This window comes from Nylanderia fulva, unplaced genomic scaffold (assembly GCF_048542155.1).
Source record: "Nylanderia fulva isolate GAGA-0341 unplaced genomic scaffold, ASM4854215v1 Scaffold25, whole genome shotgun sequence".
In the NCBI taxonomy this organism is placed as follows: Eukaryota; Metazoa; Arthropoda; class Insecta; order Hymenoptera; family Formicidae; genus Nylanderia; species Nylanderia fulva.
In genome coordinates, this window is record NW_028190314.1 from 1,464,859 (window position 1) to 1,491,758 (window position 26,900).

The 26,900-nt window shown below is 33.0% G+C and overlaps 2 protein-coding genes across 2 annotated transcripts; both read left to right on the forward strand.

Annotated features, from left to right (window-relative positions):
- The first annotated feature begins 902 nt into the window (after positions 1-902).
- On the forward strand, positions 903-7,823 carry LOC146722965 (ionotropic receptor 84a-like). The gene is given in 10 exon segments (XM_085483448.1): positions 903-1,059; positions 2,146-2,312; positions 2,620-2,973; positions 3,208-3,323; positions 4,398-4,568; positions 5,846-6,099; positions 6,200-6,408; positions 6,491-6,765; positions 7,418-7,612; positions 7,686-7,823. Coding segments are annotated over 10 exon segments (1,980 nt in total). The 3' UTR covers positions 7,768-7,823.
- A 2,099-nt stretch (positions 7,824-9,922) lies between these two features.
- On the forward strand, positions 9,923-25,280 carry LOC114941121 (Bardet-Biedl syndrome 9). Its single transcript, XM_029316008.2, has 12 exons — positions 9,923-10,268; positions 10,912-11,000; positions 15,660-15,924; positions 16,453-16,703; positions 16,980-17,110; positions 19,342-19,519; positions 19,693-19,941; positions 20,352-20,594; positions 21,897-22,180; positions 22,703-22,873; positions 24,251-24,388; positions 24,997-25,280. The coding sequence occupies exons 1-12, from the start codon at positions 9,994-9,996 to the stop codon at positions 25,222-25,224; spliced, it is 2,502 nt and encodes an 833-aa protein (XP_029171841.2). The 5' UTR covers positions 9,923-9,993; the 3' UTR covers positions 25,225-25,280.
- The last annotated feature ends 1,620 nt before the right edge of the window (positions 25,281-26,900 follow it).

The following is a 26,900-nucleotide window of genomic DNA, read 5'->3' on the forward strand; positions in this document are numbered from 1 at the left end:
TGAAAATAAAATACTTTATTATCACTTTTTACTATCGTTATTCATCATGTATTCATGTAGTCATGTATTCAATGTATTATGTATTTAGATGTAGACTAAACTTTCATCAATATTTACAACTGCGAAAATTTGCTTAAATTTCAAATCCTACACAAAAATATTGGTACTGTTTTGTTGATCATAACATTTGACTCTTCAAATAAAGTATATAGTTTCTTCCTTACACATTTTTCTGTGTCACCGAAAATGATACAGATATTTCAGATAATCAAATAGAAGTAATATGATCTATTCTGTATATGCAAAATGCGTCTTTCATATAGATGACAAAATTAAATTATCGTAAATCTTATCGAAAAATTGATGCATTAAAAAATGAGATTACACCAGTGATATTTTACAAATAACTACAAATAAAATTTGACAAATAATAAGAGTTTTTATACACAACGTTGCAAATATATATACCTCTATAAATTAAAAAAAAATAAATTTACAATAAATTTTATTTAAGAAATTTGTATAAAATATGACTAAAAACTAAATAATATAGCAAATTTGTGAAAACCATGAAGCTAATAAAACCTTCAAATTGCACGTTTTGCGATATCCAATAAATAATACATACGCAAATTATACCACATCAACGTAATATTCATCACTAAGATTAAATATTTCATATGCAGTAATAATGTCCTTGAATGATTATTGCGCATCAATTGCTTCTCTTCGTTTACATTTTCCAAATACTCCGAAAATTGATAATTTTGATTACACATCAAATTACGTGAAAAGAGTATATATGCGAAAAGATGATGGTGTACGGATAGTCGATATTTTCTGTTCTGAATGTCACAAAGAGATATCTGATCAGTTGTTCGACGTATACAGAAACGGTCAGAATGTTCAAACTCCTGTGTATCTTTGCATTGTTACTTGGTAATGACATGATCGCATTCTCTCATCATATCGACGATGTTATTCTAAAATTTATCGTCGATACAATGCCGATATTATTCCCTCCATCGAGGATATCGCTACACTCGTGCATCACCCATGGTAAAAATTTTTAAATTCATCATTTATTCACATTTATGCATTGAATAAAGGAAATTAAACAAAAATAGTATATAAAATTACACAAATGATAACTGAATAAAAAATAATAAATTATGAGTAAAATTAATGTTTAAAGTCTATTTTAAACAAGAATACAAAATACAGAGTGTATTATTTTAAATAATGCTATTTCTCAAAAAATCAAAGCTTACAATGAATAATGTTGAACAAAAGTTGTAATTTGAACGGAGACATCTTGTCGTAAAAATAGTCTTATTTCAGGCATTTCATCATGATACATCTTGACAAAAAATATAAAATATCTCGTAATATACTCATTTTTTGATTATCTTATCTTATTAATATTATTCTGCATAAAATTATGAGATAAATCAAATTAGTGTAAAAAATCATAGTTATTTTTTAAAAAAAGAAGTATGCAGTTGCACACTGCAAACTGCAAATTTCTCTTCTCGGTTTTTTTTAAATAACGACATTATATTACAAAATATTTCATATTTTTTGTCAAAAAATCAGGGTGAAGCATAAAATACCTCGTAAATCATTTTTCAACTATTTAACTCTAATAATTTTAAGAATATTTTTATCGACTCTCGAAATAAATACATTATATATATATATATATATATATATATATATATATATATTTATCGGCCAATAAAGTCAAACACGATGTTATTGCGAAAAATTAATTAGGAACTTAGAAGTGTATCTTATATAGTTGAGATCTCCAAATTCCCATATTCCTCTTTTAAACCCCCTGTATAGAAATAGGCGTGAATAATTTTGTATGCCAAATATTACGAGGAATAGATTTACGTATAAAAATTATAGCAGTTCCATTTAAAAAAGTAATGATATTGAAATTTCCAAAATGCCTCCACCTAAAATAAAACTATTTTTACGACAAGGCGTCCCCTCGAAATTCTATAATTTTTGTAAAACATTTTTCAAAGAAAGAAATAGCTTCTCGCAAAATTAAAAAGTATTATTTAAATTAGGAAACTTTGTTAATAAAAATCTTCCTATAATGTTTTTTCAAATCTGCTCTCTTTTCATTGTTAGATGACACGATTAAATTATCAAGAAAACTATCGAGTCATTATTTGATGCATAGCATCCATAATAATATCATCACAAAATTTGACACGAGAATTTACGATGACTTGGAACATCGAAATCTCTATGTGTTGGACATGGACTGCAACTACAGTTTTGACTTTTTACGAAAGGTGCCAAGTATTTTTTATACGTCTGTTATGAATACGACGCGAGCGCAATATATATTTACATTAGCTATACAAGAAACAAATAAAAACGCGATACCTATCACCTATTATTAATAAATATGAATAATTTTGCCCGATAACACTGATTCATTAATGACAATAGACTCCTATTATGTTCAAGTATCATTAAAAATTAAGTCATCGACATTTTAGTTCTAGAGACATTTGTTTCAGCTGTGAAGAATTCTCTCGTCTAATTTCTCGATAGCAAAATTAATTTTATGATCGTATTATTATTATTATACGACAGGTGGATTTGAATAGAATGTTCGTCGCACCGATGAGGTGGCTGCTCCTGCAGGATCAAAGAACACTAAACGATAACGATGATAATGCCAATTTGACTTTTACATATGATAATTCGATTTCGGAGATTTTCGAGGATTTAGCCGTCTATCCTGATAGTGACATTGTCTTCGCAAAAAGATTGGACGGTGATTTTGTACAACTAACATCTGTATATCGGCCCAGTCCACAGCGAGGAGTCATATGGGAAGATCGCGGAAATTGGACAGTTCAGAATGGTCTACGGATGAAAACTTTCGACGTGGCTTCTACACGCAGAAGAAATCTTCAACAAACGACTCTTAAAACTACTGTTGTGGTACTTGAAATAAGTATTCATCGTTAAAAAGATGCATTTATATGAACAAATCATAATAAAGATTATGATATTATGACAAAATTTATATAGTTAAAAAAAGAAAAAGTAAATATAAAGCATCAACAATCAACAGAACACTGGAATATATATACAGTATAATCTATAATCCATTATGTTCACTTCTTAATTTCTTGTAGGTCAAATAATACACATTTTTCTATTGTTCAATTGTAGTTAGGAAACCCCAAAAGTGTCAGTTATTTGGATAATTATGAAGACTCACAAAAAGATCCAGCTGGAAGGGCTAATTTTAACTGGGTACGCCATATAGTAAATCGGATAAATGCAACGTAAGTTATCACATTCAAACATCATATTTGCATCAATAATATTAAATAATATTTATGTGTGTGAAATAGATTCCTCAAATGACAATTACGATTTTGTTAATTTCTTGGAAATCTGTTACTTATAATCAAACAATCCAATAATAGGCCAACTTGCGAGCCAAAAGATTAAGATGTTACAAGTTAGAAGTTAGAAATTACATTCTTTATTAAAGACATACAAAATAAAATATAATACAAAATATAATAGAATTAATCCAATTAAATAAACAAGTAAATGTTTCGACAGTACAACTGTCTTCTTCAATACCATAAATTTAAGAAATATTCTTACATTAAAAATTCTTTACATCCTCAAATTTCTTAGAAAGAAAGAATCTAACTGTACGAAATTAACTGCTTACAGATTTTAAATTAATAACACATATACCGCAACATGATACGATCATCGTTATGGTTACGTTACAAATTCCATTAAAATAAAGCGCTGATAGTTTTAATTTTTATTTTTATTATGCACATTTTAGTAAACACATAAAAACAGAAAATCAGATTTCCTTAGATATCACGTTTTTCAAACGTCTAAATATTGTGATCCGGGTATCGTCAATGTAAAAAATGTAATATATAACAAGTTAATAGAATTCCGCAATTGTTTCCTTCATTGTAAAAATTGTATTTGTGATAACAAAACCGTTAATTATAAATATATAATGCTAGAAATAAATCTACAACTCGATATTTATTATAACAAAGTCATTAGACAATAATTGTAATTGTAATAGCAATAAAACTATTACGGAATGCGACATCAAAAATGATTATAAATCGTTTCTGATTAAATTAAAGCGTGCACAATTAAGTTTCAATGTTACTAAATGTACCAGAAAACAAAAGCAGTTTTTGTTTTACAGTGATTTAAAAGATACATGTTTTAATCTGCAATTAACAGAAAAAATTAATAACACTATTCATGATTGATTCGTGATGGATTAGTAAGATAACTAATAAGAGAGTCAATTATGTATTATACATGAAAGTTCATATTTCTACATTCACAATGTTACGTTGTTACAGATTAAATGTCACAGTTGCATACCATTGGGGACAAGTGTTCAAAAATGGGACCAGTAGTGGACTGGTCGGGATGCTAATTCGACGCGAGATTGATATCAGTGGTACTCCTATGTTTATTCTGAACGATCGCGTCGATAAAGTAAAATATATCAACCTACGCACAAACATTGGGTAAAATCATGATTAGCTAATTCTTTCTTTACAATTATATTACAGATCCCGATATGAAATAGATTAAGGCCGTATGCTATTCCAAAGTGTGATGTCATGTAGTATCAAGAAATTCAATTTTTTTATATTAATAATGTTTTTCTATTAATTTAATTTAGAATTTTCAATTTCGTAAAATTATAGTTGTTTCTCCATCACACATATAATGATGCACACGTGATAATACATATAATATGTATAAATACTCTCCACACAATAAAATTAGATAATATTTTCTATTTAATAGTTAAATATCTACATTTTTAAGACGATAATACTATAATTCAAACAGTATAGCTGCATAAAAAGAAAAAAAATCTAGAAAGAGAAAAATCTATTCTTTGTCATCTAATAGAATAATAAAAATAGTTCAATATAATTCTTTATATAGTTTTGCTATAATTCTTTAAATATTACATAAACGAAAAAAGGAAAACTAAAAAATATATAATATATCTTAATGTTTACGTGGTACAACAAATATTTAACAAAATATAAAATATTAACTCGAAATTTGACTAGTAAATAATACTAACACTTTGAATTTTTCGTGAATTTAAAGAAAGTGATAAATGAAATCATCCAACTGCACACGATAATAGCGTAATAGTGAATACACTAATATTCAAAAATAAAACTAATAAATAAATATTCATCCATATAAATTTTTTGCTTAATATATAAATTTTGCTTCAGAAAAATGCTTTATTTTATTCATTTTCATTTATTTATATTTATTAATTTATTTTGTCTATTTATTTCTTTATATTGAACAAATTAAAGAATTCAAGTAAGAAATAAAAAAAATTTCTTCAATTTTTAAATTATTATTGTTTAGATCTGATTAGCATACGGCTCTAAAATCTAATGTGTACTTCGACTATTCGTCAATAGTATTAACAATTAATAATTTTTTGTGCAACCGGCGCACAAAAAGTCGCCCTTTACGCACATGATGGGATTTTAGAAAGGGCTCCCTTTTCACGCACCGATCACACAAAATATCGTAGCCAACATGTGCGGGTCATAAATCGGCCGATCGTACGGATTGTCACATTCGGCTTCGCCTCGTGCGCCAAACTTCCGTACTCTCGGTTGATTTACGATCCCCCGCACTTGTTAGCTACGAATATACTATTATTCTGTCAATTCTATCATATTAATTGTTGATTATTTTATAATTATTTCTAATTCTTATGAATCGGTTATATTGATATGACACATAAAATTTTGTATAGCGCGAAATTTATATTTCGACAACCGTTATTATCCAGCGTGAAAAATATCTTCATCTTACCCTTTGAAAGAAATGTTTGGATAGCAATCGCAGTATTCCTTCTTGTCGTTTTTTGCTTATTATATTTATCTATGAAATGGGAATATTATCGGAATACAATGAAAAAATCGTCAACTACCTGGAAAGATACTCATATCGGCAATCCGACACTAGGCGAAGATTTTCTCGTTCTTTTAGGCGCATGTACTCAACAAGGTATACAATTTAATCTAACGATAAATTTTGCAATTTTTAATTTGCAAGTTAAGATATTCGCAATTTTAAAAGTCAACTTATAAAATGTTTTTATCTATAGGTTATTCGTACGAACCATATAGATTTTCAACTCGAATCATCACTCTTACGTTATTGGTAGCCTCATTAAGTCTTTACACGGCTTACACAGCAAATATCGTAGCTCTTTTGCAATCTCCTGGAAATTCAATCAAAACTGTTTCCGATCTCTTGCATAGTCATTTAATTCTCGGTGCGCAAAATTACACAGCCACTCATAATCTGTTCAAGGTTAATATACTCCCAGATTTAATTGTTCAAAACAAAAATTTAAATAACTAGAACTATCGCAAGATTAATTATTCCTATGTAGCATTATCAAGATCCCGTTAGGAAAGCGATTTTTGAAGAGAAAATTGAGCCGAAAAGACACAAGGCCAATTGGATGGATGTAGTAGATGCAACACCTCGCATAAGAAATGAATCATTCGCATTTTACGGGTCAGAATCTCGGATATATCAAATAATAGAAAAAATATTTCAAGAATATGAAAAATGCGGGATAACAGAAATCGATTACACGAACGAGGTATTACCACATCTCGCACTACCGAAGCAATCGTCATATTTAGAGATAATAAAGAATGGGTAAGAGACTGTATCTTATGAGTTACTTCATGTTATTGAAATAAAAATAATTAAATAGTAACAATTTATATTAATAATAATTTACGTAATTTAAAATTTAACGTTAAATAAATACCTACATATTAAAATATAAATACATGTATACTCAAATATAGTATTACTTGTATATTCGAATTAGGAAATATTGATTAAAATTTATGTATTGTATTTATGTAAATCAATTGATCGATAAAGAAGGCTCCGTTTTTACATTTAATCATTACTTCATTAAACATACATGCAAATGCAAACAACAAAAATTTCAAAACTACTTATATAGAAAAAAAGCAAAGCAGATTACATGATATTATTTTCAATTAAGTTTACATTGTGAAAGAATTATAAATGATGTTCTACAAAAATGTCTATAGGAACAGTATTATTTTTTCTTTGTACATGCGTTATTTAAAAAAAAAAAATAAATACAATCTCAGAAACAAGAATTTGTAATGTTTCAATATGAAACATTTATGATTTTTTTCGGTGTTAAGTTTTCGACGATTAATTTATTAAAAAATTAAAATTTTCAAGATTAGATAACACCCATAAATCTGAAAAGACTAATACAATTTGCTATATACAAATAGTATGTTTAATAAAACATTTTTTTCAGAGCCATGATACTACGAGAATATGGGCTGAAATTCCGCGATGAATATCGTTTGATTACGAGAAAGCCACAATGTTCGAATCAAGCTAACTTTCTTAGTGTTGGCTTCACGGAATGCCGATTTTAAATTATTGTAATGGTTTACGGATTTCTGATTACATTAATTGTATTTGCATTGGAGTTGGTATGGCACAAAATGTAAGATTTAATCTTATTTAAATATCTTATTCACGCAGGCACAGGTTAATACAACTTATATTTCCTTCTATAGACAAAATAAATTTACACAAAAAGAGACGGTTCAAATTGTGAAAGAAAATGAAAATCTCGAAATTACCGAATATATTGAATAGGTAATTTCAAGAATACACATTAATCCTAAATGTTACACAAACAGGTGTATATTAATATTTCCTACATTTCTGTGGTAAACAAAACATCTTTTCTTATTTCTACCGTATTTTCTTCACAATTTTAGAGCGCGTATGCGTGCGCGCGGTTAAAAGTTGGAAAAATGATTAATGTAGCGCACATAAATATGGTGTGTGATAATCAATGCAATTTTATTTGTTTAAAAAAAGTACGTATACTAATGTTTGATATTTAATGTTATTATATTAGAAAATTGTAAAAACATGGCAGCAAATGGAGATCCGTCATTTGAATCTGCCACCAGTTGATGACAGATCAACATATATACGTGTTGCCATCTACTGATGAAATCATGTATCGCTTTATGAAAAGCAAGAAAAAATTCATTGTACTTATAAACTTTATCTTCAGTTGATATCCGAAATTTTTTACAGCTTGTAAAATATATGTTGTAGCAGTAGTGAGAAAGAATTAAAATTATAAATTATATAATCGCATTAAAATTGTTTTTTTTTTCATATCTTGTTAATTCCTCTTTATCTTTTCATATATTGATTAGATCTTTTCAGAATAATTTTATGTGCAATATTCTCCTGTAGTATTAGAAACTTAATAAAATTTATATATTTGCTAAGAATTAATTATTATTTTTTCTCCCGATTTTAACAGAAGTTATCAGTAAAAATTACATATACAATTTAATTTGTTTAAACTAAAGCTGGCACGTTTTACCGGATAAATAATATATTTTAACTAACAATAAGAAAATATATATAGAATTTTCCTTGAAATATATAGAATTCTTTACGCAACACGTCTCATATGATTCATAAATAAGCAATTGTAATTAAGTAGATGCTAATAAAGATTATTGTTCATATTATTATGGTTTTTTTCTTGAGTTGACAAGAAAACTAATTTATATTTACACATGATTTCTCATAACAAAATGAAAAAAGGCAATCCTAAAAATATATTAATTTCCGATTCAGAACTACAGTTTCATATTCGATGCACATTGCATTTAGTATGCTATAGTAAAAAGTATATCATATATCTCCAAAATATATTTGTTTTATTAAGATATTTTTACTTATATAATAATGCGTTATTGTACTTTATTTGTTTATTTATATTAAATTTATTTATATATTTAAAATTATGTTAAAATATACAATAATATATATATATACAATTTTAATCATATACTGCATATAATAAGTAATCTATAATTATTACAAATTTAGTACAAAACAAATAAATATCTGTCATTCCGACTCTGCTGTTATTTGTATTATATACTAAATTATATATCTACTATATACACAATTCTACCATGACGATCATCTGCTGACAAAATCACACATTAATTTATGCGACATGAAAAATACGATCACGTACGAAAATGCGAATCTGTTTACATTCTGTGTACTGATATTATATCATTTAACAAACAAAAAGGTTTTTCTCATTATGTCAAAATTTTTATTTTTATTTTATACAGTTTGTTATTATACATTATAATAACAATGTGTAACTATATAATAAAAGTATAATCTATTTAAAAAAATAGAATATGTGTCCATATAAAATTATTTCCCTCTCCAAAAAATTAGTTTAGTAATAATGTTTATATAAACATATATATATATATATATATATATATAAATTTATAGAAATTTTATATAAATCTAACTCTACTTACAATTAGTGATCTCTGCAATACAAAAGACAAAATAAAATAAGTATTCCCTATCTCTGGAGCTATTAAAAATTGTAGACCACAAATATTCCAAATTTTTTAAAATTACGGCACAATTATTAAGCAAATAGTAATTCTGTGAAACATCTGTAAGCTATTCGACAAAGTATCGAGCACCTGTACAGTAAATCCCATCGCTAATACGGTACCTAATACTCAAAATTATCTCCCATCGCTAATACGGTACCTAATACTCAAATATTATCTCAGAAAAATGTACCTTTAATATTTAATGCGATAATGCGGAGTTGCACCGTAATTTTCTTATGTATCTTTGATTAGCTTTAGCCTCGATAAACTCTGCCTATATAATCGACGACTATGTTGTGACGGCGCGACGTCATAGCAACCCGCTCTAACCGGCGTAAGACAAAGCCCCGGTCAGTCGTAAATAAATGCACTTTCGTGAGCCGCGATGCCGAAATCTTGAACTCGACCCTGGGAAATGTCATTATTTAAGACGAAAGAATGGTGGAGAACGCAGTGCGGAGTGAACGAGTCCTTCGACGGTCGCAACCTGCTCGTCGCGCCATTTTTCGGAGCCGACCTGAAAGACATTGTCATCGTTGGCAGCCACAGCGGATTTCTACGGATATACAGCCCGTCATCGCAATGGATAGAGGAGACGAAATTGCCGAGTGGCTACAAATCCACGGACCTGATCATCGAGTCGCAAATCGGCGACTGCATCGTCGATATGAAGACGGGAAAATTCGTCTCGTAAGTGGAATCGCGTGAGAGAATTAAATTATTGACGTGTCGTGAAGAATTGCGCGTTTTTCATTCCATTTCGTAACGAAGATTTGTGAAAGAGAAATTATTTCGAGATTAAAATCAATCGATGCAAAGAGTAATTGCTTAATCTTCATCTAAATCTAAATATTTCAAACAAAATATTGAAAACAAAAATTGATAAATAGTGAAGAAATGTGTAATAAATGCAATAAATAAATGAATAATTATCGTATTAAAAGATACGTGATTTGATCTTTTACGTATCATCAATATAGAATATTACATAGATGTTAAAAATATAAAAATATATGAAGAAATTAATTTGTTTTTTAAATTTTTAATTATTTCATATAAATAAGATAATGTGTAAAATTTCTATATTTTTAGTCTATGATTTATCTTATAGTAATCTTGTGTTCCCACCCGACAGAAAATCAATTATTGAAATATTTGAATATTTATTCTATACATTTATATATCTATAAATATTTTTCGTTAATTATACTTATTGTGTCTGGATTTAAATATAGCACGTCACGAATATGTTTTATCTTTAGCTAATCTACTTTATAATCTACTTTGTAAATCCTTCAAATACCATGTTTTTATCGATATCGATCTGTTTCAGAGGTTCACAAGATACTCGACTCGCGATTTTGACATCAACAAAACTCATCATTTACAGCATTGTTTTGAACCAAGGTTCCGTCGAGCATGGTTTGTAATGCAACATTATATCATTATTATAAGCTTCAAAGCAACTAATTAAAATGCATTTTAAAACATTCCTTTTTTTACAAATTGTCAAGTTTTCCATCTTTCTGACTATAATTTTACAGATTTATCGTTCTTTTATTGGCTTTAACTTAAAATACATTAAACACAAATTATAGTTAATGAAAACAGAAAAGAATATCATTTCTGAAAATCTATACTCGCCAAAATTTTTATTTGGATTCTAAAATCACAATACGTGCCGAACTATTAATTTGAACGACAATCATTAATTGTATGGAAAGATAATTCTTGAAAGAGACGGAAAGATTAACAAGATCAAGTAATCAAGTGAGGTTTTCGCTCGAGAACATTGAAATTCTCACGGTGTCTGATCTAAGAATAGTCTATCAATTAGAATTTATCAAAGTCTGCATGTGCACAAAGATTAAATACATGCCTACGTACATGAAATATAGACATGTGAATAGTTACACATTTTTTTCATTTTATGATATGAAGCGACTTAGTATCTTAGTATCTTATTTTTATTATCATTATTACTAATATTATTGTTATTATGAATTATTATTAAATATAAATTATTACAATCAATTTAATTCATCATTATTAATTATTATTAATTTATTATTAACATCACGTTTTGTGAATCCCATTAGTATATTATATTTATTAACATATCACTGCTGTCATTATTTTCATCATCGTTATCTCGTTATTATGACTACTATTATAAATTTTAGATATAAGATTTAAGTATAAGATTTATCTAAGAAGAGAATGCGTGAGATTATTTTTTATTATTATATAGTTTATTATATTAACATCAAGTTTTATGAATCCCATTAGTATATTATATTTATTTATACATCACTGCTGTCATTATTTTTCTCATCGTTATCTCGTTATTATGACTACGATTATAAATTTAAAGTATAAGATGATTTGTCTATAAGGAGAGAATGCGTGAGATTATTTTTCGTTGGATCTTTCGAAGAATTCGCAGGACCCGAGGCAAATATCTTCCGCAAGAGCCGGTCTTGAATCCATGCAAAATGACCGCGAGCGTTGCACGTTGCTAACGAGCCGCGCAACGTTACGCATCACGAGAGCGCTAAATTATTCGCGCGCGTGAATAATTCTCGGCGAAAGATCTAGATATATAGAAACGTCGCGGGCGCAGCAATATCTCGCGATGCGTCGATGCCTATTACGACAGAACGATTTTCGTCCGACGGAGTATGTCGTCACACAAGTCGTAAAACCGATATCGCAAAGTGATAGCGTATCGTATTCTTTTGCAACACGTGTTACGTGCGCGACGATGATATAAGAATTAATAAGAAACGATCATCGAGAGACTATATCATTGCCTGCTGTCAAATTTATAGAATGATGAAGAAAAAAGATTGTTTAAACAGATGGTAATATCAATCATCGTGTCGATATATGTTACGCGATATTAAATCTATACTATGAATATTGCATGTTCGTTTTCAATATTCTGTAAAAAGATCGTCTGTTCCGATAGACGAAAGATTAATTTTAAATTTGTAGAGTTTAAGATATATCTCAAATATGTAGCATACCTACTTTAACGTGAAACTCATCTTGTTTAATTTAATTGTTCTATTCTGTTGCAGAAATTATATAATTTTTAACCGCAATTAGAATATTTTTATGTTACATCGATCGATTGATCTTTCTGATCCATATTGACTTTCGATAAATAACGCTGAATGTAACCGTTCATTATAATATTGTATATAAGCTTCAAATGTGAACCGCGCGAAGGAAACTGATGATCAAACAATCGTATTTAATACTAAATATGAAGTAGTACGAACCCTACATGTTTATTCCGTCCATTTGATATCGCGTATCAAAGTGCGAAGAAAAACGCGTTGCGCAGTCTCGCGCTCATTTACGAATCACGAATGATTCGATTGAAAACTCTATTACACGTCTGTTTTTTTTCTCTTTTCTTTACGTTTATTTACGGAACACTGAAAGATTTTTTTAATTTTTTACAATCCGATTTGACGTAAAAATGTCTCTAAACGATCTAGAAAAAAAGAGTCGGACAAAAATTTCATCTCGTAACGCCACATGTAAGAAATTTTTACTGATTAATAGTAACGATTTACGCAGTTTCACACGCGACGCGGGAAATTATATAACAACCACAAAGAAATATGGATCGTGATAATGCGTTGATAATTACGAACTTACACAAATCGTGTCTATAATAAACAATATTATAGCGATGTATTGCAAAATATGTAATAATCTGTTGTAACCTAAAAAATAATTTTTATACTACATCTTATGAAAAAATATCTAATCATATTTTATATTGTGATAATTTTGCATATTCTGCGCGCGCACTTAAAAAAAAACTCGACGTTTTCTCCGTAAAAAATCTCGCCTTTCACCATTTTCATGTCGCGGATATTAAATAAAATCATCATATTATAGATGCTAATTAATTAAAATGAAATTATACGTACAAAAACATATTTTTTATATTTAAAATAACAAAGTATTTTAATTATTACTGGTCAAAATGACCGGTTTGATCGGTCCATGTTTAAGGCTGCGTGTCTCGCGTTATGATCCGGGATCGAGAGAGGCGCCTCGAGCTAATATCTCGTTAAATCCAGTCGATATTAGACGCTAGCAACAACAACACACGACCATCGAACGTTTCGTAATAACTCGCGAGCGCCGTTACGTCAACGCGCATATTATATGTATATATATATATATATATATATATATTTCGAGCGATTCCTCGCCCTCTGGACGGGCGTGGAACGGAAAGCGAGTACCCCGATTATCTCTTCCTCGCAAGGAAAGGAAAAAAAACCGTCCGTGCGCCGATTCCCGTTCCGTTCCGATTGCACGCACTCGCAGGGAGAACGCAAATTGCTCGCGAGTTGTTTTCGCGTGCGTGTAAATTATTAATGATTGCGACCTGTCCGTGATTGACATCTTTCGCGAGATCGCGTTGAAGACAAGCAACGTGTCACGCCTATTTCCTCCGCGACATCACGTAGGCGCCACCGAGATTCTTTTATACGTCCTTCTGATTCTCGCGAGGAACGAAAATCCATTGAGCGATATCATTTTTTCCGTTTATTTTGTTTAAAAATAAAATTATCTCCTCTACTAAAATTTTTCATATTTTTAATTTCGTTCTCATACTTTCTTTGATTTTTACAAAATTTTCAAATAAAGAGAAAAATCCAATTCTAATTTTTATTCAGTAAGAATATTTATATAAAATAATTTTTATATAAAATATAAATTTATAAGAAAATTAATATTCAATAATGATTATTCTTTTATCATTTCTTATCTTTTCACATTCTACCTTTAATTTTCTCTCTTTTCTTGCACGCGCTATTTGAGTCAAGAAACCGTGTTTATCCTGCTCTCACCTTTTTTTCTCGCTCACTCGTTATAACATTGACGTCTTGATATATGTAATACGCAAATCACTGATCACTCTCGTCTGGACGCTGAAACGCGACCACGATGAATTGCGGCCTGACCTATTTACGGACAGGAATCACGATTGTTCGCCGGTTCGAGCCGCTTGTCTAACGCTGTCCGAGCTCGCACATCAATCTCGCGTATTTATTTCCTCGATTAACTACAACGTATGTGTCTACAGACGCACATAATATTGGCCTGATTTAATGTCGAAATAAAATGCGCAGCAATTCTCGTCCGCGTTGACAAGTGTCGTCCTTGCGATCAGAGAAATCTGAGATACAGTTATGTGCAAAATAATAGCACCGGTTGAAAAAATGAGGAGAATAACTGTCTCGACTGTACTTATATATCTAGGATTAAATTCTGACTTTTGTGGTGTTCGAACGAACTGACGAATATCAGGAAATCCTTTAATAATCACTTTTCGATGGTGGAGGAAATATAATTAATTATAACTGTATGTGTTTCTTCTCGAATGCATGAGTAAACTATGCAATAAATAAATCCTCCCAGTAATTCATCGTTTGATGAAAGGCGAGATTAATCAAGGAATCTCTAATAGATTGTTACAATGTATAAGGACAAATAAAATTTCCGCGTTACAAAAATTTGTTGCAGAAATCTCCAAATTGATCGAATGAGTGAACATAAAAGAGAATAATTCGGAAAAATTATATAATCAATGTTTAATAACTTGTGAAGATCTTTATAAAATATGCGCTACGTGATATATTAATTATTGCATCATTAATCGGTCGAACCATCTTTGGCGAAAGTAGGACAAGACATGCTATTGCATCGCTTCACTCTCGAACGATCGACACAGAATTTTACGTTTCAATAAATAAAACAGAATCGTCGTTTTACATAGTACTCGACACTATGAGACGATCAAAATCTAAGAAACAATCTGAAGCTCCAAAAAATCCGATATTTTTTAATTCGTATTTTTATATAATTATAAATAAATCGCGAAAGTAGAGAAAACCCGTATCAACTTGATCAGAGAGAAAGAGAGAAAAAAGGGAGATTTAGAATTTTTTAAATGAATTTTACGATTAAAGAATTTTCGATATAAGCTTTAATTTAAGCTGTTCGGAAATTGTCAATTTAATTGCTATCGTTAGGTTCTCTTTGCAGGCGATCGTTGCGATCTGGAAGCCGTTTACGAGCATTTGCTGCCGCGATTTCCGGCGTCTTTGACGACGGGCCCGTTCGGTGGCGTGCGAGGTCGCGACTTCCTCTGCGTCCAGTGCCTGGACAGTACGCTTCTCTTTTACGAACAGGAGACTCCCACCTTCAGCCTGGTTCTCGGGAATCGGCTGCTGCCGGAGCCGATTGTCTACGTTTCGCGGAACGACGTCTTCGTGACGTCGAGCTCCTCGTGGAACCTCGAATGCTACAGGCAGGTTGTTCCACCCGTAACCCGTTTTTCCGAGTAGCCTGTCAATGAACACCTGCCGGTGTATATAGAGATAACGTGGCCGCGAGGTATCAGATTGCGGCCTCGTCTTTCGATCAGTCGAGAGGACGAATGAAAAGATATGGTATATGGCACTGTCATTAGATGCGAGAAACATTCCTAATTAGCCAAAGATATATCAAAGACTCGACGTGCATAAAAAGGAACATATATCATTATCATGATTTTAAAAATAATTTATAATTATTCTGATTCCACGCGTTTATGTACATTATAACAAATTAATATAAATAAATAATATTTAATATTAAAAAATAGTAATAACAGAATTGAAAAAAGAGAGAATGAAGCAAAATGTACTGTCTTCATGTGCAGCGAAATTTGCATATATATTTTTTTACATTCTCGTCATCTTTAACGTGTATAAATTATTTCATGTCACGCGTCGCGGAAATTTGTGTTAATAAAATAAGATTATCGCGGAGATATATGTATTTTTTTTTTTTGCAGATATAAGAGCATGGCAGAATTCGGAAGCAAGGATGACCGTTCGGAAGGACCGAAAAACCTGGAGCCGGACTGGAGTTACAATATCGGGGAAGCCGTTCTCGATATCGATACCGTTACCTTGAGCAGTTTCGAGGTTGCGATTCTTGTGCTCGGCGAAAAGAATCTCTACTGTTTAAAGGACAATTGCGTTTCCCTGAAGTACGCGAAGAGGCTCGAGTACAAGGCTCTCTGCTTTCAAGCCTACGTAATAGGTAACAGCCGACAATTAACTTGGACTTTTATAAAAAAAAAAATCAAAAGAAAAAAGACGCGAATCAACTTATTTTGTTATCGTTACTTCGATACTTTGATTTCTTCAGGATATTTTCTTTTTTCTCCTCTTCTTGAGCAGAAGAAAAAAAGATGAGAGAAGCGAACAAGTTGGACAGAGAATCGTGCTTGCAGACGATTCTGGCTGATGCTGGGACACGTCTAATTACTTTTAACGGATAGAAAATAAGTGTGCTAATTGAGCATGATGCTTACAGAACCGGAAGGCAAGTTGATGGTGCTTGTAATCGCTGACACGAGCACCCTGATGATTTACGAGGGTACGACTCTTAAGTGGTCAGCTCAGCTGCCTCTTACTCCAGTCGCCGTAACTCGAGCGCATTTTCAGGTAAGTGGTTGCATAATTCCGTAACTCTCGTGTTCTCACTTGACGCGATGCGTTTCGTGATGTTATTTCGTAGAAACTACGTCGTAACGCGTCATCGAAGAGCTCAAAAGATTAACGTTTTTCCTTAATTTTTATCTTTTCTGAAATGGCAAGTTGTGTAAAACATGATATCTAATATTAGATATATTATTAATTTATTATGTGCGTGATTACTAATTAGTGTTACATTAAATATTCTGAATTTTTCACACATCTCTTTTCAACGCGTAAAAAGAAAAAATATATTAGCACAAATATACATAGATATAATCTAACATACATAATACGTTTTAAGTAAACAGTAAACGGATATAACTGGTACTACGATTTTCGTACTACAATCTCCTACGCAATATAAAAAATACAAAAAAGACAAAGATAAGACATATCGACTATTTTGCGATGCGCGGAGTCAACATATTTTTTTCAGAGAAGAAAAACTTCCGCTAGAGAGCTAAATTTATATTGATAACCCATTCAGAGTTTTGATCGCGCGCGAGAGTTCTATGTGTTTTATTTGACCATCTCGTCCCTGGATAAGAATAATGGAATCACGAAACAAGAAATCTAACGACGAAATGTTGTATCTGACGAAGCGGACGTTCTATCAATCTCGAGATGAGAATATTTAATAGGACGGGAATAAAAAAAAATTATCGACCGGCTGTTTTATCCTCGAATAACGATGTCGTAAAGTAATAAGAAGAAGAAATGCATGGGACAACTGCTCTTGGGAAAGAGAGAGAGAAAGGAAACCTCGATGGCGCGCGTATATCTAACCACGATAGTCCGCAATCAGAGCCGATGACATTTGACAAAGGAACAAGCGAGACCTTCGCCATATCGGTGTTCCTCTTCCGTGTCACACTATCGACATCGCCAGTTGTTTCTCCGGCAACGTTGTGTCAGACTCGGATCTATCATGCTTGCCATCAGAAACCGAAAGCTTCTTTAGCATAGTCTCACTGTGTTTCAGAGAAAAAAAAGAATCCACGCTCCTCGAATTTTTACGACAAAAAATTATTTAATTTATTTATACTTTTATTTCCCTTTTGTTCGTTTTTTTTTGTTTTTTGTTCATTTATATTTAGGAATATTCAAAACCGCGAAATAGAAAAAGAAAAAAATGAATCGAAAGCTTCTTTAGCATAGTCTCACTGTGTTTTAGAGAAAACAAGAATCCACGCTCCTCGAATTTTTACGACAAAAAATGATTTAATTATCTATGTATAAAAATTATTTAATTTATTTATAATCTTATTTTATCTCTCTATCATAAAAAATAGTTCATCTCGGCGGAATTTCTCACATAGAAATATATGAATGCAAATTACTATCGATTTTTATTTGTTGGATATAAAGATTCACGTGAGAGATACGATAATTAGATCGTTTAGATAGTGTCTGATTAGCTTACGACCTGTTCCTTTTGTTCGTTTATATTTAGAAATATTCGAAACCGCGAGATGGAAAAAGAAAAAAATGAATAAAGATAAGAGAGGAATGCAAGCGGAGATGACGATCGAGAGAAACGCTTCGAGGCGATGAAAGACCGACCGGGTAAGAGAAAAAAATCGCAAGAGTGCAGGAAAGGACGAGAAGCCGACAATTATCACCCTGGTTTTATCTTATCGTCCTGCCCGCAGAGCTAGCACTCCAGCCAGCAAGGTTGCCATTGTTGTCTTTCCGGAGGACACTGAATACGCGCGAATTGCTGGCTAATTAGCTTAATACCGAGAACTCCGCTTCGTTAATCAGCAAATTGTCGTGACAGCTAGAATCGTCCGACGCAGACTTAGAAAAAAATCAGCCTAAATCAGTCACGGAAAATAGCGACGAGCGATTAATTTTATATCTTATCTCGCAAAAGCGCAGAAAGATTTCAAATTCCATATGCAAAAACACATTCCAACATTGAATTTTTTAAAATAGAAATACGACGCATATAGCTGTATTCAGAGATTCACTGCAATTTTTTAATTTTAAAAGTCAGACGATTTTTTTTTCTTTATACGGACAAGTCTTTAATTTAGCTCTCACGTTTCTTCCGTAAGATAATAACTATGATATTATACACGCAAGCTATATTCCAGGTTTCTCGCGATTCTTTTTTTAATCACGGTTTCTTTGACCAATTTAGGGTTGATCTTCCTTTGCGACTGCAATCCGGATTTTCTGATCTCTTTTTTTAGCACTTAGACGGAGTGATCGTCGTCCTCTCCGAAGAGGGCCAGCTGGAGGCTTGCTACTTGGGCTCGGAGCCGTCCTTATTTATCGCGCCTCCTCTTCATCGACGTGGTTACGATTACGTGGCCGCCGAAGATGAACTCATGGACCTCCGCAAGCTGGCAAAGAGAAATAAGACTTCCGGTACGCGTGGATAAACGTAAACCAATATATACCCATGATAATCATCATTGATGACGCATAAGGAATAATAATCCATAATTAAATTTCTCCGAATCGTCGCGCTTTTATAATTGAATTTAGTTATAATGAAACTTTTATTGAAACGTTAATTATCCCATAATTGAAATTATAAGGCAATCAACTGACCGACGTCACCATGGACGCCGAGCTGATAATATCTGTGACCGTGTCTCTGGATCTGGAACCCTCCTTGCGCGGAAACCGGGATGACTCTAAGGACGACGCGGCGGAGAGTCGTAATTTAATGTGCAGAATCACCGTGGAATTATCCACGTACACGACGTTACGCGACGTTCAGGTGTGCGTGAACGTCTCGAAGCCGTTCGTCGCCGAGAAAGATTGCCACGTTATTTCCAATCTTTGTAAGCGCGAGTCACATAAAGTTATATATTTACGACGGTGTCAAGTCTGAATAAAGCAAATGGACATTTCAGAACAAAGTTGAAAAATTATCGAAGATAATTAAGTAAAAAAAAGGACGATGTATAATAAATTCCACTTTTTTATCAATAATACATATTACATGTATTTTCCTCTCTATTTATTTATTTATTTTTCATTTTTTTTTATCAAAACGATAGAATCGCTGGAATGTCAGGGGAGCATTTTAAACATTTGCTCTCCTTGTGAATAAAACCACTGTAATGTATTTGCAATTTTATTTAATATAAAAATAACAAAAAGGAATGAAAAAAATTGAATTTAAAAAATTAAAAAAGGATAATAAGAAACAAAATTTATTCCCAACCAATTAATCGAATGAAATGCAAAGGTGACCGGCACGTTTTCCACACGAAGATCTACGGAAGCGCGGATCTGCCGGCGTTATCGTCAGACGTGAGAATCACAGCGAGCTACGAGACGGCGGAACGTGGGAGCCTGCGCGTGCTTCAAAAGACGGCCCAATTGCCCATGAAGATGATGCTGAGGTCCTGCCCGCCCGAGAACACGTCCACCTTCACGGCGACCATCAAGTGCAGCGAGCCCCTCGTCGCTTTTAACCAGCTGTTTCCCGGTAAATCCATCGGCACTATCGTTTATATAATGTTATCTCTCTTCCACCAGACCCTCTCATCGCCCAGTCACGCGATCAGGGCTGCGATAAAACTATTTTTTCGAGTCATCTCCTTGACGAACCTTTTTTTTGCTGTGACTCTTGTTATAATACAAATTATAATAAACGTTCCGAAAATTCTTTTAATTAATATTATATATATATATATATATAATTAAAAAAAAGGCCTAATTGTAAGAGCCAAACACGCGCGAAAATTAATTCTTTTCGCGGATTTTTAAACTTGACAGATTGTCAAGATTTAAAATTCTTTTAATTAAATTCAATTAAGTAAAAAAATATTACTGTGTATAGACGTTATGTAAATTAAAATAAGGTCTATATAAATAAAAAATGCGCGAGTAATTTTTAAAATTTTATACGCGCAATTTAAAGATAAAATCTCACGATTATCATCGATCGAACAGAGATCGATCGATCTATTTTAGAATGACTCTTATATTTCGCGCTTTTTGCGATACCGCCCTGTTGGTCCCACGCAATCGCCGTAAAAGAATTCCCTAAAAAGTCAGGAATCTTTTTTACTTCCATTGCCTCGGTCTTTCGCCCCGCTGTTCTCCGTCGGAAATTACGGGCCAGGAAATTGTGGCTAGAGAATTAGGATGTCTCGTTTGCGAACGGTGATATTAAAGAATCCAGTCTCTCTTTTTCTCTCTCCCTCGTTCTCTCTCGCTCGAAGACTTTAAATGCGCGGACCCTTAGCCCACCTAATACGATAATCAGACATCGCACAGGCCCCGGGAATCTTAGCCGAACCTCTTCAATCACGGCGCATTTTCTTCCTTTTATCGGCCACTCGACTTTAACCCTCGCATACCTGGTAGATTCGTAATTTAAAGTCGGTAAAATTCTTGTTAAGTGAATTCTTTCCCTCCTTTGCGACTGTTCGAAATAAAAAAATATCAATCATAAAAATGTCAACGACGTCCTCTCTCCAGTTTCAATATGTCAATATGTCAAATATTAAATATAAAGATTGTTCCGGAATATCCAATTATAATTTTAATTACAAAATTTTTCTAGAATTCAAAATCTTTTTTGAAAAAAAAAAAAGATTTTAAAAAATATTAATGGCTGTTGCATCTTTTTAACATTTACTTGTCAAGTATGCACATATCTTGAAACATTAAAAGGTTTGCTTGAACATTTGCAGCCGAACAGTGAGATTTTTTGATCCGATTGATTTTCCAAAAAATAAACTCGCGAAGGAAATTCGTAATTTAACAATAATTCTTCGGACAGAGTTTACAGGAGACACGCAGAGGCAAAATTGGAATGCGCTCGGCTTGCAACACGTGCAAACTAATAGCGTGGTGACCATCATTTCCGGTTCTACCAGCAACCGATATCGAGTGCAATCGAACGATGGACTCGCGATGACCTTGGTGATTCAGCAGTTGGTGAATAGACTCAAAGACAAGGCCACCGGAAACTTTACGACCACCATCGCGCAAAACCACATACAGCTGGTCCAATCTCAGATGGAGGCTCACTTTCGCAGCCGCCAAGAGGCTGATAGAATCGCGGTAATTCATTTAAATGCGAGTTTAATGCAAATTGCATCTAATCTCGATACGCAAACGAGCTTGATTAAAGAAATGCATTCGTATTTCTATATTTTTCACAGATGACATTTTTCATAATATTTTCTTCTCAAAGTCGTACACCTACTTCTTACATTTTTATCCCTTTCTCACTTTTATATTAATATTTCAATTTCTATTTTATCTCTGACCGCGCGTACAACAAACATAAAACGCATTAATAAAATTCAAAAATTTCCGCCAAATCAAATATACATTAATATTAAATATTAGATTTTGCAAAAGAATATATACGCAAATTCCAAGAATTATTTATTTATCTCAATTTCTATTTCTTTGAAAGCTCTCGTGCTTTCTTCGCTGCCGTAAGATTTAAGATCAGCTTCTCTCGCAATCATGACGATGACGACGTCGACGGCGTCCGATTCATTAACATCGCCGTCGCCGTCGATTAATTACCCCTCTTCTTCTCGGCTCATGTTATTTTCTTATTCGCAAGTATAGAACGAGATCGGGCTGCTATCGACCCAGTTGAGAAACATCGAGAGGAGGTTGCTGCGCGCCATGAGGGAGCGAAACACCCGATCTCTGGCCACGACCGGGCTGCCGTTCCTCTTGGAATCGACCTATCGCGCGATCTTCGCGCTTCTGGATGATCTCGCGATCGCACGAGCGGTAATTGACCGGTATTTCTTATCCCTTATACAACCGACTCGTTATATGATCCATCTTGGCCTTTAATCATCGTTCAACCTAGATACGTCCAACGAGATCCTGATTCCGTTTCATTGTCAAACTGTTGAGACAATAATTTGATTCTTATCAACAGATTTTTATACTGTAGTCAATATAACTATTGTGTTGCAATATAAATTCTCTTAATATATTATTAAAGGATTAAAACGTCTCATACATTTTTTTCAAACTTTTTTCTAATATTTTCACAATAGAAATTTTCTGCTATTATAATCGCTAATATAAGATATTCGATATTTAAACTGGTAATTATATAGATATTATAAGATAATAAATTATATAGAAAGGCAATATATAAACATTTTCATTTATTTTATAAAATTTTTATCAGAAAGATGTATGAGACGAATATTGCTTGGCATTTTAATACCGCAATTAAAATCGTAGCCTGAGAATTAGGAATGTATCGGCATTGCTCGCGAGTTGTGCACGATAATTGGCCTGTGTAGTCGCTCCGGCTTATTATATTCATTCGATGCTGGCAGCGATGGCGACCGTAATCTCGATCGTATAAAATACGCGAGAGAGCCGCATCGATCGCGATCGCGATCGATACGGTATGTTACGTTTTATCGCGCGTCGATCTATGGAAGGTAGAGATCGCGATTCGCGAAACTGTATCAACGCGCCTGGATCCGTATATTGCCACTCGATTCCTCTCTCGTCGCGCTCGAATGGCTTATTATTTGCGAGATTTATGGCGCTCCCGGGGAAGGAAATCCGACACGAGCCGTGTTTAGATGGATAATGAAGCGAAGGACAACAAGAATAATAATCATTTCGCTGTCATCGTAAACAGCTGATTCAAAAACGCGAAACAAAATAATCGACGTATTTTTCTAATAAGAAATTATGATTATTGACTACTATTGTTAATTCCTTATTATGACTCTATTGTTGAATTCCTTTTGTCCTGTTTATACAATTGAATTCTCAGGAAATATAATTAATCTGCGTATAATTGGCGGATGTGATCAAGAATCAAATTAAAATTAATAACTGGTAGATTGAAGAGAAAGCAGAAGGAGCGCGAGAATAATCACTACTTCGACCGAAAAAATACATATATTAAGGTTAATAAAAATTTCTTTCTTCGAGAATTATTTTGATCTCGGTAAAGACTTTAAAAACGCTATAAATTATAAAAAAAAAAAATAAAAATCCGAAAAATTCGTAAAAATGACCCCAGTGTCTGATTCGAATTTCAACTCGCGCCGTCAGAGATCAACATAGATGTGTGCTATCTGTCAATGTTCGTTTGACGTAACGCGAGACACGATAATTGGGCTGTTGCAGGAACGAGAACGCACCGGCCACGGTCTGCGGTGTGCTGTGAGGTTACTGCTCCTGCTGTTGCGGCTCAATGTAAACGATGATAAGTACACGATGCTCGAAGCTGCGATCGGATTCGAGCCACAGCTGCGCGATGAACTCGTAAGTACATCCTATCGGTCAATCTTTCCGCTTTAAAGCGGGAAAAGATTCACATTCGACACATATGCCTACTTGTAAGATGTAATTTTAATGAAAACATGTATTATTTAAAAAATTTGCAATATGTTTCATTCTATTAATTCTGGTATATATCATATTTCTAAATATATTAATTTCTCATAATGCGATATATAAATTTCACATCAGAATCAATAGAAATAAATAAAACATGTTATATAAAATCTTTTTTAATTTATATATATTATGAAATATATTTAAAAAATATTAATAATTAATAATTAATATAATATATACAAATTTAATAATATATAAAAAATATATATTAATATATAATCAATAATGTATTTAAACTATGTATGTACATACACAATTTACGATAAAAGTGCATATTTTGCATAATTAAATATACGAATGCAGAGATATTTATTTCTCTTCTGTCCAGCTATAAATATAAAGTTAAATTGATCAATGTTCGCCATCACATCGTAGCGAGATCTTGTTATCGTTGTCGCGCGCGTTTAATTGACCGTGTCATTGCCATTCCCCTCCATCATTTTCGATAAGCATACGATTGATTGATTTTGCAGGACTGGGAAGAGATCGCCGACGTTAGTCTGAGCGCTTTTCTACGATCTACGTCTAGAAAATGCACCGGTCACCTAGCCGAGATGAAACCTACAGTGTTGTCAAAGATGACATCCACCAGAGAATTCGCAAAATTAAAGAAGCGTCTGATTCACGCGATCGAACGTCTCGATAGCTACCGTGAATCTACCGATATTGCTGAAAATGAACCAGAAGCTGGCGCTTCTTAAACATCTTGTCACATTCTAATTTATTATTGTAAATACTATAAGTAAAAAATAAAAAAGCGAACATCCTTATTATATCCGGAAGCAAGATCTCTTTTTTTTCAAAGAACTCGAACGAGATAAATAAAATTTTGGTAATTTTTTGTCATTTTAATAAAAAAGATGAAATGTGTGAAATTTTGAATGCAAAAAGGCAGAATTTAAATTCCAAATTAGAATTTAATTTTGAAAAAAAAAATCCGTCGACATCATGATTGATCGCTTCATCATCCTTGCGCTCGTACATACGTCAGACGCATGTACATAATATCTCGACTCGCGCTTTGATTGCACATAATACGTATCGATACGCAGGTGCGACGCACGCGTATTATATTATGCACGGACACGTCAAGTCGAACGGTTTACGTAAGTGCATCTATATCGCGCCGACGATAATTTCATTCCGTATGCCTGCGGCATATTATCGAAATAGGCGAAGTCGAACGGCGTAACGTATAGTTTGAATGATTCACTGGCTGGCGCCACGATTCCGCTTTTTCGAACCTAATTAATGGGAAGAATGTATATATGGGAGAGGGTATATGTTTATAACCCGGCGGGGACCAATAACAGTCGCGCGCTTTGTTCGCGATAATTTTCTTGACGAGAACGTTCGCGCGCAATATATAATGTATGCAAAGTGCCTACCCTGCGCTTAGAATGGAAAGGATCGTGTAAGAATTTTTCCCAGATCCCAGGCTACAAGCAGCGACAATGAAGAGATATGACAACATATCGAACGACTATATTTATATACAGTCGTTGTAACAATCGCGCTTCTGTTGATTCTCTTTACCGCGCCATCAAGGATCGTAAATGAAATCATCTCCGGATAGAAGGCAAGTTTCGCCTGGAATATATATATATATATTTCTACGATTGCAACGTAGATTTATGCTATTTAATTAAGCGTCGGATCAAAGGCCATCCGTATTTATCTACTGGAATAGAATCTTGTATTTATCCTTTTTAACGGTGATTTATACTTTTTTTTCCCGATCGTTTGATACTTTTGTATACGCTCCTCGTATCATACACACGCATGCGTATCCGAGCCGATACGCACAATCTGTGAGAGATAGTTCTATGCTGATGCTGCCTCTTCGTTCCGCGTGCGCGGCTTCCCACGAGCGTGAAGAAACAAATAGTCACGAGGAACCCGGAGTAACCATCGGCCAAGTGCTCGGCAAATATTTAGACGGCAGCACTTTTCCCCGACTTGCGGCCACTGATGTAACAGATTGAAATATTTGCGGCCGCGAAGCTTTGCGGTTCGGATAAACGTCCCGCGACGTAACAACGTCGGCGGATAACCGCGAAACGATCGACGCGTAAACAATGCAGCCAAACAATGTTGCAATGATGTAAGCCTTTACGACCGAGTGATGTTTAGTTATATTGGCACAAAGTCAATATATAATAGATCATGTGTGCGCGAGGTTCTCTATAGAATTGTTTACCTCCAGCTTCAATGCGAAATTGGGATGATGAATTTTTATTCTCGGAAAGATTCGAGAGAGAAATGTCATTATTTGCTCCACAACATTTCGATACTCAACATTAAATATCGTTAATCATATTTTTAATTCCGAGAATAAAAATTTATCATCCCAATTTCATTGAAGCTGAAGGTAAAC

Coding starts and splice junctions, on each gene's coding strand:
- LOC114941121 (XM_029316008.2), top strand. CDS start 9,994: ATGTCATTATTTAAGACGAAAGAATGGTGGAGAACGCAGTGCGGAGTG. Junction 20,595..21,896: donor TTTTAACCAGCTGTTTCCCG/GTAAATCCATCG, acceptor TTCTTCGGACAG/AGTTTACAGGAGACACGCAG. Junction 22,874..24,250: donor ATCTCGCGATCGCACGAGCG/GTAATTGACCGG, acceptor GGGCTGTTGCAG/GAACGAGAACGCACCGGCCA.